Below are 15,087 nucleotides of genomic sequence, written 5' to 3' on the forward strand. Positions count from 1 at the left end.
GGTTAAACCACAGAGCCTAGGGCTTGCCGTTCAGAAGGTCGGCGGTTCGAATCCCCACGATGGGGTGAGCTCCCGTTCCTCAGTCCCAGCTCCTGCCAACCTAGCAGTTCGAAAGCATGTCAAAGTGCAAGTAGATAAATAGGTACCGCTCTGGCGGGAAGGTAAATAGTGTTTCCGTGCGCTGCTCTGTTTCGCCAGAAGCGGCTTAGTCATGCTGGCCACATGACCTGGAAGCTGTACGCCGGCTCCCTTGGCCAATAAAACGAAATGAGCGCCGCAACCCCAGAGTTGGTCACGACTGGACCTAATAGTCAGGGGTCCCTTTACCTATCTAAATATTGAGGAGAACATTCAAAACATGAGATTTACCCCACTCTCACTCTGAAGTACAGTTCAGAGCTAGTTTTACCATATAATAGGCACAGACAATCTGTTAACTATTTCCAATAGGAAGGACCCATTTTTATGCCCCAAGCCAAGTGCCTGAAGCCCTTGCAATGCCAAAAAAATGTCACTCAGTATGTTGTGTTTGTGTGTAATAACTACTGGTACACCTTTCCCATTTGTTTGCATGTTCAGGGCATTTGTTTTCTCATCGGTACAGTGGTACCTCGGGTTACATACGCTTCAGGTTACATATCCTTCAGGTTACAGACTCTGCTAACTCAGAAATAGTACCTCGGGTTAAGAACAGGATGAGAACAGAAATCGTGCTCTGGCGGCGTGGCGGCAGCAGGAGGCCCCATTAGCTAAAGTGGTGCTTCAGGTTAAGAACAGTTTCAGATTAAGAACGGACCTCCGGAACGAATTAAGTACTTAACCCGAGGTACCACTGTATTTGGCTTCTATAGAAGAACTAAGCACTTGCATTTGGTTCAGCATCCCGCTTCCCATAATAGTAACCAAATGCAAGGAGGGTTTGATGACAATGACGCTTCTCTGATGTTTGTTCATCTCCTTCAACTTAGTCAGAGACAAACGGCCTATGAACCTGGAGAATGAAAGCTATCTGTCAGCTAATTACCAAGTAGAAGCTGCAGCCTTGCAGGAAAATAAGTTGTTGTTTCTGACGACTGAACCTGGAGAAAGTCAGATTGGGAGAGATGGAGTACTGTTTGGTTTGGAGATGGGAAGCTGGATGGATCCCCCTATGCAGGAATGTTCTGACTTTTGGGATCTGGTTGTGGGCCAGGGGGAGCTTGGAGTTGTGGGGGCCCTTAACTTTGGAGGGACTTTGAAACATGCCTTCAAATATCTTTTGGATTTCAGTGCTGACTATGGAGAATGGGCTGACCTGTCAAGAAGGGATAAAGACATTGTCAAGTTGGAGTCTCCCCGAGATCTACCCCTCAGTGAGAAAGGAAGGAAATTAAGAATAAGATCAGCAGAAGATAAAGTGCAGGTATAAACATGAGGAAGACCTGCAGAAGGGACATGGAAAAGGCTTAAGAGCCTCGGATAGAAGGTCACCAGGTTAATGGACTAGATGGAAGGGATAGAAAGGACTGACAAAACCCGAGACCAGGAAGAAGAGACGATGGATGAAGATTGGAAGAAAGTTTTAAAATTCATTTAGAGAATTAGTGTAAAATTAACGAGTGTTAGAAAAATGCTGGAATGAAACTATTTGGCTTTAGTAGAAATACTATAAGGAATTATGTATAAATTAGTTTTAAGTTTTAAGCTCTAGGGATTTTTATGGTAAGATAAGGTTAAAATAAATTAAGGTAATTTAATGATAGAATATAGTGAAAGATGGAAAGGATTTGCTGAGATAATTAATAATTAGAATACAAAAAAGGGAGGTGTGAGGTCGGTGAAACAAGTTAACGAAAGATAAAGATTTGGGAATATTGGATTTGTTTTTAAATTTTTTGTTTTTCCTTTTTGTTGTTGTTGGTTTTGATGTATTGTGTGTTTTGTATTTTTCTTTTTTCTTTTTATTGACTTGTATTGCTTAATTCCTTGTTTTTCTGATTATATATATATATATATATATATATATATTTCTTTTTTCTTTTCTTTTCCTTCTTCTTCTTCTCCTTCTCTCTTTTTTATTCTCTGTAATTTTAAACTTTCAATAAATATCAATTTTTTTTAAAAAAAGAACAGTTTCAGGTTAAGAATGGACCTCGGGAACAAATTAAGTACTTAACCCGAGGTACCACTGTACTAATGTAACTGTACATTAGTACGGTTTATAGATTGTAAGTCACTTGGAGTTACTTTGGTAAAAAAGTGGCCAATAAATTTAATAAAATAATAACGAACAGCTATTTAGGTCCTGGGACGTGGGTGGCGCTGTGGGTAAAACCACAGAGCCTAGGACTTGCCGATCAGAAGGTCGGCGGTTTGAATCCCCGTGACGGGGTGAGCTCCCATTGCTCAGTCCCTGCTCCTGCCAACCTAGCAGTTCAAAAGCACGTCAAAGTGCAAGTAGATAAATAGGTACCGCTCCGGCGGGAAGGTAAACGGCATTTCAGTGCCCTGCTCTGGCTTGCCAGAAGCGGCTTAGTCATGCTGGCCACATGACCCGGAAGCTGTACGCCGGCTCCCTCGGCCAGTAAAGCAAGATGAGCGCCGCAACCCCAGAGTCGTTCGCGACTGGACCTAATGGTCAGGGGTCCGTTTACCTTTATTTAGGTCCCACAGCAAATATGACACCGTTTCCCCACAGCTCTGAAATGACCAGTCTCAAATTGACAGTGCCCCCCCCCCGTAGAAGCTCAGCTTTCACAATAAATATAGCAATTCAACATTGCTTGATGCCAGGTATACATCACTCCTCTATGAATAGTGCCACTGCCCATTAATGGGGCTGTACATAAGGATTTTGATCGTTTGGGCAGGATTGGCAGAATCAGAAGCTACAGAGTTCCATGTTACTGCATAGGAACAAGAGAGGCAAGTTGCTGAACCAACACAATAGCCAAAGTGAAAAATGTAGCAGGTTGGCTCCAGAAGCCGAAGCATGGGAAAGGTCCATGTGAGCCTGCCCACACCTATGGCATGCTGGGAGATGAATGTCACCAATGCCACTGAGAAATTCACCAGCTGGGCCTGCTCCTGCACCTTTAACAACTGCGAAACATGCAGAAATAAGTTGGGGTGATTGTACAGCAGTGTTTCCCGAACTTGGGGACTACAATTCCCATCATCCCTGACCACTGGTCTTGCTAGCTAGCGATTATGGGAGTTGTAGTCCAAAAAAGCTGGAGATCCAAATTTGGGAAACACTCTTGTAGAGCAGGGGAACCAACAGCCATCCGGCACCAAAGCAAAGCTAGAACTAGACACAGGATAGGATGAGTTGGGGTACCGTACCAATATCGCCTAAGTAATGTGTCTCTTAAGGTGCTGTCTGGACTTAACAGCAGCCATTTCCACACATTTTGGAGAATGAGTTGGAGAAAGTTCTTCACGCAAAAGGTTATTTGTTAACTACATCTTAATTCAAACCAGATTCCATTCACTCCACCAAGAACTCTATTACGCTCAGCAAAAAAAGAAGAAGAAAAAGATGGAATGTGCTATTGATGAATAGCATCACTCTCATATTTCACACAGTTATGCAAGATGCACCTTCAACCCAGATAGAAAGAATATCGGCATGCCTATCAAGTTCCACTCTCGGCTTAATTATGCTTAGTCTTCAAAAAGAGGTTCAAATGCCGTTGCATCTTCACAAAAGACCCAACGTCAAAGAAACTGCATTCTCCTTTCCATTCTGTAATAATCCAAATGTTATCATCTAAACACAAGAAGTTTTCCACTCCATAATTCTAATACAGCGCAAGTGCGCACAGATAGAACTCTCCTTTTATCTGAATATCAAACGATACAAACAATTTATTATGTCTCTTTATCCAGGCAGATAAATAACACCCAGTGACGTGGCTTCAGTTCGTACACAACTGAAGTGTGGGGGAAATGGTCCTGTTTGAAAGGAGAGTACAGTGTGCAGGGGAGTGCAATTTCAGATTTTAAGAAAGAGAGCAAAGAGATTACAGTAGGTGGGCAACAGTCACGATAATGATCAAAGATTAGCCTTCTGGGTATCATCAAGCCTTGGCTATATTCAAGACTATCCTGTGCGTATGTTTATCCTATGCAAGGACTGAACTCTCCAGAATTCTACGTGGTGGTTTGTTTTTGAAATTACTTTGCACAAAACAATCTTCTTAAGTCATTCTGTTCACAAAATGCCTTGTAACTCTGCCCCATATTGTTTATTGCAAAATCGATGTAAGTGACTTTGACTTTTCTCTCTCTCGAAAAATCGCTTCACAATTGATTGTGCAACTTAGGTTCTACTAATGCTAATCATTTTTGGCTGCCATCTCCACAGGTAGTATGTGTCCCCCGGGGTCTTGTGGCATCTTCTTGGCAAAACATTTTGCGTCTCCGCTCCTCCACATGCAGCTGCTGGGTGACCTTGGGCCAGTCACACTTCTTTGAAGTCTCTCAGCCCCACTCACCTCACAGTGTGTTTGTTGTGGGGGAGGAAGGGAAAGGAGAATGTTAGCCGCTTTGAGACTCCTGAAGGGGAGTGAAAGGCGGGATATCAAATCCAAACTCCTCTTCTTCTTCTTCTTTTTATTCACCTTACACTTCTCCCTACATTTCTGATTTTTATATTTTCCCTTTGTCATTATGCAGAATTTATTTTGAGTAGAACCTAGTGGGTAATGAACTATCTATTAGGTAATTAAATCCTTGTAATGTCTGAAGTGTTCAAAGTTTTGTGAGCTGCAACCCCCCTCCCACATGTTTATACATTTGCAATTTTGTTTTCAAAGAAAGTCCTCATGCCTCTAAATTTCTCCTAAATATGTACTTCTTGGCATGTGAGTTTGCCTAATGTGCATTTTTTTTTTTTTGCAAAGCAACTTCCCCTAATGATGTGCCTTTTTATGCATAGTTTAGTATATGCATTTTTGTATACATTACAGGCGAACCAAAAAGCAAAATTCAGAAATGTGAAATTTCCAAAGGATGGTTGTGTTTTGGTTTGTGTATTGTTTTTGGAAAGATAGGTTTTATATGCAAAGTGAGTTGAATTTCTCATCTGTCACTAACTTGGGACCAAGGTTAATAAATTAAACTTTATCATTCACATCCCCCCCATGCACTAGAAGGATGTTTATAGGTTTACACTACTTGTTGTGACACACCAAGCTGATCACAGCTCATTTGTCAGGTAACTGCCCACCCCTCAACTGGCATGCGCCACAAGCAGTTGTTATATGAAGGTCTTGGTGGCTTGCCTATTGCACGTTAGGTTACATTTAACTTGAATAATCTGCTACATACTGATAGATATTATATTAAAATGTATTGTAGAAATTATAACTTTGTACCCAAACTTTTGCTTCATGCAAATTCTGCTAAGCCCTTCAAGCCTATTAATTAAGGAGCTTCTAGCTCCTTATCTTCTAGTCCAGGCAAGGATATCCCAAAGTCTTTTTTTTTAAAAAAAATCAGTTCAATCTGTTATAATTGCCAGCAGTACCAATAGTTGCTGCTATTTTAACCTCTGCTTTCCTACGGGATAAGTTTGTCAGCTGAAGTATTTAGCATCCCATTCATCTCTCTCTCTTGTTCTCCTTGCCTCTTCACGTCTTCTATGGTTCTTTCTTCTGCTACTGCCCTTCACCCTCTATGTTTTCCAATACACCCCAATGCTATTTTCTAACCTGCCCCTCAGATTCCTGCCAGGTTTTCTAATTGTCAGGGCACAACATTTTATCCCAGAACGTTACAACTCTCCTTTTCATTTCCTTCCACTTTTGCATTTGATTAAATTTCTCTGCAGGGGGCAAACCTCAAAAAGATACCATAATATCAATGTGTTTGAAATCATCCTTCTGATCCATGGGGCAATGGGCATATAAGCTGATACGTTTTCCCAAACAGGCATACTTGAATGTGCCTATAGGGCCTTCAGCCTTGCCAGTTACTAGGAGTTTCAGAAGAGTTTTGCAGGCATTTTGCGCTGCAAAATCGGTGTGCCTGGTTAATATTTTCTGCATGACTGGTGCTTCAGCACGACCCTGTCATGTTTTGTGTTTAAATTTGTCTTCATGATTGTAAAATGCCGCAACTATCCTCAAGGCTATGGAGAGGTGGGAAAGAGGAGGGCCATACCATACATTTAAAGCAAAGCCAACAGACATGACTTCCCACAAAGAATCCTGGGACCTGTCATTTCCCTCTCACAGGGCTACAATTCCCAGTACCCTTAAACTACAGTTCCCAACATTTTCGGGGGGTGTGTGTGTCATGTGGTTCAAAATGTGCACTGGATGTGCTTTAAATGCATGGTGTGGGTATGATGTTGATACATATAAGGCACCTGGTTTAAAGAACTCACCATGACACAGAGGTTTGTGGGGCTCCAGTTTGCTCATGCGTTGTGGTCAAACCCCAAACTACTAGAACAGGGCCAATAATTTTCAGAGCAAATGTTTGGACACAGTCTTAGTAGCCTTAGCATAGATCAGCTACATTGTTTTATAATGACCATTGATCTGATCCTATTACCCCCGTAGCACCAAACATTGATTTCTTTTGTCCCCCACCCCCCAGTGCTACTCACCCAGAAATGTTTTATTTCTCCTGCGAGACCTAAATGTTTATTTCTGTTGCAACGCCTTTTCAGTTCTTCAAAAGTACCTCACAGGGTGAACCATTGTCATTCTAGTACTAAACTGCTTTTCTTTTTAATTGACACCTTTTGCCCCACCTCAAAGCATAATGTGGTGTAGAACCGATGAAAAGAACACAACTGATGAAAAGAACTGGTGTCCAGGCAAAAATCAATAGCCAAGTTGATGTACCTGGCAATTCAATACGTACACACAAAAAAAACCTGGTGTGTCTTTTAAGCTGCTCCTTTTATAACATCGGGGAAGCTATTTTGCAGGTTTCCCCCCTCAGCCATGCCTTCTGGAGTAAGCAGGCCACATATCTTGGTCAAAATACTTGGACAATAGAGTTTGAAGAAACACCACAAGGATCACATCACGACTTAAGGTGGTTCACATGTGTATACTGTTTTCCTTGCTTCTCCATATGATCTCTCATATGTTTGGAATCACAAGGAGAAAGGTTGGTGTGAACCAGGTTTATGTTTGAAATGAGGGCTGTATGCAAATGACCTCTTGAAATTCTCCACCTTGTTTGAGGAGAAAGAAATCTGGGCAGTGAGGGTGGGTGGGGGAAATGACATTTCGCTGATGGGAAGAGAAATTACCCATCAGTTTCTTGGGGGTATATCTCACCATTAGGACTGAAAAAGAACACTCAACTGGAGTTAAAACATGGACTTAATGGAAGCCTTTTCTTTAGTAAATTTACCACTTAAGAGATTAAGACCACCACCTCCTCCCTTTCAAGTGTCACAATCAAAAAGCATTTCAGTGATCTGGAAAGCATGTAGAACTTTGCAGTTACTCGAAGCACATTCTGCTGCTGTACCTTCTGTTTGACAAAAACAAAAACATACCTTGTGCTTAAATTTGTTGGAATTCTTGTTCTCTTTCTTATTTAGATCGATGAAGTAGTGAGTGATGCGTTCCTTAGACTTGGAATCCATGTCCCACGAAATCTTGAAGGAATCACAGGTGATGTTGCTGATTCTGATGTCGTGTGGAACAGGAAGTTCCTCCATCTCTGCAATTCCACTGTCTTGCGATTTGTTCCCTGCACAGGAGGGAAGAGAGAATAAAGACTCTCTGTCATTGAGAGTGGCATTGGAGATTGATTGCCCCTTCTAATTTTCCCGGAAAACGAAAGGGAATTGTTTTCTTCATTAATGGTGCAGGATTAGGGCGTGTGTGTGTGTGTCTGTTTTAAGATGCCAAAGTGCTGGGCGAGACCAGGGGATGGAGCCAAGCCAGAACTTGTCATGTCACACAGGCAGAGCAGAAATAGGAAGGTGAGAATTAGGAGATTTTTGGATCTCAAGGCCTGGTCCATACATGCCATACTCTGAGGTAGAAGAAGAGAGATTGCTCGATTCTGGGGTCCATGCAAAGAGGGGTTTCTGTTGCATGGGCAAATCTGGACACAATGCTTCTTATTTCTTTAACTGTAACTTGATGATGTTGATATGATTTCAACAATACATTAAATAAAAACTGAGCATCCTGATATGGGGAGACAAATAAATGATGCAGTTGCCATCTGAGGCCTTAACTGCTACAGCAAGCCTCCTCAACCTCGGCCCTCCAGATGTTTTTGGCCTACAACTCCCATGATCCCTAGCTAGCAGGACCAGTGGTCAGGGATGATGGGAACTGTAGTCTCAAAACATCTGGAGGGCCGAGGTTGAGGAAGCCTGTGCTACAGTCTATTCTGCTGCAGGAGTGGAGAAAGGCTGAGTGATTACCTGACAGAACAACATTTTACCCTTTTGTACCAGTACTAGCCACCTGGCAACTGTACACAAGGGATAGTGCATAGGTGCTGCACAGATGCAGAGCCTATAACTGGACTGGGGAGCCTGTGGCCCTCCAAACGTTGTTGGACTCCCAGTCGCCATCATGGCCAAGGGGTCAGGGATGATGGGATGTCCAACAGCACACTCATAAACCGGGCCTGCCCACAAACGCAAATGGGATTAATCCATGTGACTCAATGCTCATCAGCATTACTTAAGACTGCAGTCTGGTTCACAGGAAAGTCAGGCTGAGCTAATGTGAGCTTTTTCTTTTCTTTTTACTATCCTGAGAGACATATGAAGTAATTAATGTCAGAGAGAATTGCTGCTGTTCCAGAAATGATTGCTTTGCTAATTTAATAGCTAATGCCAGCCACTATTCCAGTCCACTGGAATATTTTACTTACTTACTTACTTACACACACACACACGCACACACACACACACAATTTAATTAAGCTTCAATGCACATTTTAGACATGGGTGCTAAGAAGACCTTAATGCAGGAATGGAAATGTCTGCTAGTATTTATAAGCAGCAGCAATAAACAGTAACATCACTTTTATTGCACAGCCCAGTCAGAGCTTGTGGCCTGCTCTGTGCAAATGGTACAATATGTTTTGGAGATTTATTTACAGTGGTACCTCGGGTTACATACGCTTCAGGTTACATACACTTCAGGTTACAGACTCCGCTAACCCAGAAATAGTACCTCGGGTTAAGAACTTTGCTTCAGGATGAGAACAGAAATCGTGCTCTGGCGGCGCGGTGGCAGCAGGAGGCCCAATTAGCTAAAGTGGTACTTCAGGTTAAGAACAGTTTCAGGTTAAGAACGGACCTCCGGAACGAATTATAATAATATAATAATAATAATAATAATAATAATAATAATAATAATAATAATTTATTATTTATACCCCGCCCATCTGGCTGGGCCTCCCCAGCCACTCTGGGCGGCTTCCATAAAAACCAAAAATACAATAAAATATCACACGTTAAAAACTTCCCTGAACAGGACTGCCTTAAGATGTCTCCTGAATGTCAGGTAGTTGTTTATCGCTTTGACATCTGCTGGAAGGGCGTTCCACAGGGCGGGCGCCACTACCGAGAAGGCCCTCTGCCTGGTTCCCTGTAGCTTTGCTTCTCGCAATGAGGGAACCGCCAGAAGGCCCTCAGCGCTGGACCTCAGCGTCCGGGCAGAATGATGGGGGTGGAGACGCTCCTTCAGGTATACTGGACCGAGGCCGTTTAGGGCTTTAAAGGTCAGCACCAACACTTTGAATTGTGCTCGGAAACGTACTGGGAGCCAATGCAGGTCTTTCAAGACCGGTGTTATATGGTCTCGGCGGCCGCTCCCAGTCACCAGTCTAGCTGCCGCATTCTGGATTAGTTGTAGTTTCCGAGTCACCTTCAAAGGTAGCCCCACGTAGAGTGCATTGCAGTAGTCCAAGCGGGAGATAACCAGAGCATGCACCACTCTGGCGAGACAGTCCGCAGGCAGATAGGGTCTCAGCCTACGTACCAGATGGAGCTGGTAAACAGCCGCCCTGGACACAGATTTAACCTGTGCCTCCATGGACAGCTGTGAGTCCAAAATGACTCCCAGGCTGCGCACCTGGTCCTTCAGGGGCACAGTTACCCCATTCAGGACCAGGGAATCCTCCACACCTGCCCGCCTCCTGTCCCCCAAAAACAGTACTTCTGTCTTGTCAGGATTCAACCTCAATCTGTTAGCCGCCATCCATCCTCCAACCGCCTCCAGACACTCACACAGGACCTTCACTGCCTTCACTGGTTCTGATTTAAAAGAGAGGTAGAGCTGGGTATCATCCGCATACTGATGAACACCCAGCCCAAACCTCCTGATGATCTCTCCCAGCGGCCGCATGTAGATGTTGAAAAGCATGGGGGAGAGGACAGAACCCTGAGGCACCCCACAAGTGAGAGCCCAGGGGTCTGAACACTCATCCCCCACCACCACTTTCTGAACACGGCCCAGGAGGAAGGAGCGGAACCACTGTATAACAGTGCCCCCAGCTCCCAGCCCCTCAAGACGGTCCAGAAGGATGCTATGGTCGATGGTATCGAACGCCGCTGAGAGATCCAGCAGAACTAGGAAACAGCTCTCACCTTTGTCCCTAGCCCGCCGGAGATCATCAACCAGTGCGACCAAGGCAGTTTCAGTCCCATGATGAGGCCTGAATCCCGACTGGAAGGGATCCAAATGGTCCGCTTCTTCCAGGCGTGCCTGGAGTTGTTCGGCAACCGCTCGCTCAATCACCTTGCCCAGGAATGGAAGATTTGAGACTGGGCGATAGTTGGCCATCGTGGCCGCATCTAAAGATGGTTTTTTAAGAAGCGGTTTAATAACCGCCTCTTTCAGCGGGTCTGGGAAGGCTCCCTCACGGAGGGAAGCATTCACCACCCCACGAAGCCCATCGCCCAGTCCTTCCCGGCTAGCTTTTATAAGCCAGGATGGGCAAGGATCCAGGAGACAGGTGGTTGGTTTCACTCGTCCAAGCAGCCTGTCCACATCCTCGGAGGTAACAGATTGGAATTGATCCCACTCAACTTGACTAGACAGAACTCTAGCACTCTCCCGCCCCGGCCCTGCTCCCACGGTGGAGTCTACTTCTTCCCGAATCTGAGCGATTTTATCTGCAAGTACTTAACCTGAGGTACCACTGTATTTGGCTTCTATAGAAGAACTAAGCACTTGCATTTGATTCAGCAACCCGCTTCCCACAATAGTAACCAAATGCAAGGAGGATTTGATGACAATGGCGCTTCTCTCTTGTTTGTTCATCTCCTTCAACTTAGTCAGAGACAAACGGCCTATGAACCTGGAGAATGAAAGCTATCTGTCAGCTAATTACCAAGTAGAACCTCCAGGTGCAGAGGCAGTCTACCTCTGAACAGAACAGAAAAGGCCTTTTGGCTTCAAAACCTGCTTTGTCTAATTGCCTTTTAAAGGTGTCTAATCTCTTAGGTACAGTGCAGCCGCACATTTAACCAATGTGATTTCAACCTTGAAGTTGAAACTGTGCAAATTAAATGCACGCAAGGAAATGCTATGGCCTGGGCCTGGGGGCTCCTCTGTGTGAAGCACCTGCCCTACCACTTCAAGAAGTTCCCATGGCTTGGATTTCCGCAGCTGTTGATGAAGCCTGGGTGGCAGAGTTGCAACTACTATATCATGGGTGGGGGAACCTGCCCCCTCAGGCATTGAAGGGCTACAGCTCCCATCAGGTCTAAACCCTGGCCATTTGGGCTGATGGGAGTTGGGAGCCCAGCAACTGGCGACCTGGGAGAGGGTTTCAATAGCAAAAGGTAAGGTGTTCTGATTGAAACACACTTTAAGTGCTTTTAAAAAGTGTGTGTGTGTGTGTGTGTGTGTGTGTGTGTGTGTGTAAAATCAGGATGGGAGGACTCTGAAACTCGCCACCCTTCTCTCAAAAACTAAAGCCCCGAACCACCACCAACACTTGGAATTTGCCTCACTTTTATTTCTTGCATGAGGGAAGTTTTTGTATGCTGCACCACAGCACACATAATTTCAGTGGCAGGTTTGTTTTTGGGTGTTTGTTTTGGCTCTGCTCCCTAGGACAGCAAAGTGCCTCGGATCAACCAGCCTATCAGTATGCAAATTGCTGCACTATCCATCTCTTGTTAATGCAATTTCCTCCCACCCCCCTCCTTAGTGCCAAACACAACATACCATCTTTTGTAATAAGAAAAACCCGATTCTGGGCTTCTACAAATGTGTGCCTAGCAATCCTTCTCCTCCTGTCACCTTCGGTCACCGCTCTGGGTGTATTTACAGTTGCACTGCGTTTCCACAGAGCACCCTGACAGATTTCTGCAGTTCGCGCAGGAGAGGGAGGAGCCAAGTGCCCACTGACATCCCACTGCCAAGGGAGAAGTGTCTGTACTAAAATTAGGCCTTCTATCCCGCATAGCAGCTCTTTCCTGCAGTGGTGCCACCAGCAAGTGCGAAAGCAGGCAGGGCTATGTGATGTTTACCAGCTTCATGCTGCATGAGCCGGTGGGGAGGTGCAAAATGACACTGCAGAAGGGGAAAAGGCAGAGAATGGGGGGAAAGGGGGGGGGGAAGACACCGCACCGGGAAACCAAGAATGTGAGGAGAAAGAGATAAAGCAAAGGGGCAAGGAGAAAGCTGAGCTAAAACATTTGCAATTGATGGAAAGCTCCTGCTGAATGCAGACTCCGGACTTTAGCCAAATGGCCGTGGCTCTCATTCCACGATTTAATGTCCAAGTCTCCTACAGTTTCTCCTTGAGTGGATGCAGGAGCTTGTCTGTTAACATATGCATTACAGCCAGGAAGTCAACAGGTGTGGTTCTCACCAGCAAAGGGAGGCAGTGAGGAAGAGCCGCACCACCTTGCATGGCTGCATATTGCGCAGCACCGCCCCTCCAAAAGGGAGAAAAAAATTGCCTCGGAAAGAGATGGCAAACCATGTTATGCAAACCAAGCAAGAGGTATTCTGGCTCCGGACAGGATGATTCAGAGTTTTTGAATGAAAAAGGCTGACTCAACGACTGCAGCTGGCTTCCTTCCTTCATTTGTAAATAACCAAAGAGCTTCTCTTAGTTGCTGGGACACGTTTCTGCATTTTACAGCAGCTCCAGCAGAAAATGCCTGCGACTGTAACAAGCCCAACACTTGGACCCAACAGTCAAGGCAGTGAGGTGGGTAGTAAAATGCAGCGGTCATCTCTGTTTGTGGGATGCACGTCCCAGGCCCCGGAAAAGGCTCTTGCTTCTGCATCACATTTCCAGAGACCGGGCCCACACAAATTCAAAAGAGATGAGAGAAAGCAGGAGTCAAGATAGCTCAGTTGGTTAGAGCGTGGTGCTGATAATGCCAAGGTTGCAGGTTCAATCCCCTTATGGGACAACCACATATTCTAGCATTGCAAGGGGTTGGTCGAGATGACCTCAGGGTTCCTTCCAAGTCATCAATTCTGTGGAGAGGATTTCTAGGCACCGCATTGTGTTCAATTCCCTGGTTGCTCATCATCTCATCCCCTCAATGGTCTGGCTTCTTATCATCAATGGTGTGGCTCTCCAGATGTTGCTGAACTTCAGTTACAGTTATCACTGAACATAGGCCTTGCTGTCTGGAGTGGATGAGACTTGGAGCCCAACAGCATCTTGACTGCCCCAAGTACCCTATCCTTGCCCCCCCCCCCAAGCATGTTTGCCTGTACAAAGGAACATTTGCAATCAAGAGGTATACAACTTTGGTTGACGTGCGCAAATTCTTCCAGTTCCACCTCATTATGGATTAGATTCCAACATGACTGTCTTCTGGCCAGAATGAATATTTTTGGAATGTTGATAATTTATTTTGCATACAAGGAGAGGAAAAAAATATGATGACCCAGCTTCCTTAGAAGACAAGATTCTTATTCTTCTAAGCAACATTTTCAGGAAAAATGTGGGCCTTAAAAAAAAAAATCTTCATTTTTCTTTCTGCTCTGGTGTACTCCAGCAGGGCCAAAAATAAAATAAAATACAACACACAGAGACACGGGCTGGGAAATATCACCTTTTCAACATTGTGGTTATATCACCAGCCAAACACTGGGGTGTGGCGATATACCACGATGTTGTAAAAACAAGCTGCATTGGCCTCAGCCTGTGAGGCGGCGGGTGAAATTGCCGCAGCTCTCACTGCGGGAGCTGAAGCGCTTTCACCCCAGCACCTAGCGGGCTGGGACAATGTAGCTTGTTTGAGCTGCTTGCAGAATCATCCCCGGTGCTCCCCCTGCTTGCGTGGGAGCCAGACCAGGTTGGGGGGTCCTTTAACTGTTCAGCAACCGCACACTCATCAGCCAAGCAGTTTAAAGATACAGAGGGAGGAACAAGTTGTATCGGCACCTCACTGATTTAGCTTTTTTTCTCCCTCTCCTGAGTCTCTCTGCTAGCAACACTCACCGGAGGAAGTTGCTAGTAGAGGGACTCAGGAGCGGTGGCGGTTTCATTGGCGATATATCACTGTGTGAAACCACCATCCCACTCTGCCCTCATACCGCTTCTGGGCGATATATTGATGTATCACCCAGGCCTCACACACCCAGCTTCCCTACAGGACAAGCGCCCTTGAATATTTGTTTTATGTTGCCTTTCTTAAAGTTCTGGAAATTATACCCCCCCCCTGCATAAAAACACTGGCAGATTTCAACTGTGGCAGCCCAGAGATTTAACAGCCACCCCACTTGTGGGAACCCCATTTTTAGCGTAGCGTACTATAGCCAAATTCAGTGGGTGGCTTGTGAAAGATGTTGCACATGTGTCGGTCCAGAAGCACCTCATGATTAATGCCAATTGTCCAAATTATGGAGGAACCCACCACAAATCATGCCGGAGATGGAGGGTCGTCCATGGCAGGGACATTCTCCCAGGTTGCACCCGCTCTGCCTTTCAAGTTGGAAGACATGGGCTTGTGTGGCACAGCGGGATGCAGTGAACTCCCTAGACCCCACTGGGGAGCATTGCCAGGATTTCTGCCTCATAAATCCTGGCTTTCCCCTGACTGAACCTCCTCGCTGTCCATGGAGGGCAGTGAGGAGCGACCACCACTGACTCATGACATAGTCGGAAACCCTAGTGCAATTT

General features: G+C 45.2%; 1 protein-coding gene across 5 annotated transcripts in view; it reads right to left on the reverse strand.

The window, feature by feature from the left end:
- The window catches only part of PHYHIPL (phytanoyl-CoA 2-hydroxylase interacting protein like), a 131,131-nt gene that overhangs the window by 5,337 nt on the left and 110,707 nt on the right, over window positions 1-15,087 (reverse strand). For all 5 annotated transcript variants that reach the window (XM_082222440.1, XM_082222441.1, XM_082222443.1 and 2 more), the window contains one exon: window positions 7,508-7,704. In XM_082222440.1, the coding sequence (XP_082078566.1) occupies window positions 7,508-7,704 (197 nt within the window). The remainder of the gene's footprint in view (window positions 1-7,507; window positions 7,705-15,087) is intronic.

The sequence above is a fragment of the Podarcis vaucheri genome (genome assembly GCF_965113315.1).
Source record: "Podarcis vaucheri genome assembly, chromosome: 5".
In the NCBI taxonomy this organism is placed as follows: Eukaryota; Metazoa; Chordata; class Lepidosauria; order Squamata; family Lacertidae; genus Podarcis; species Podarcis vaucheri.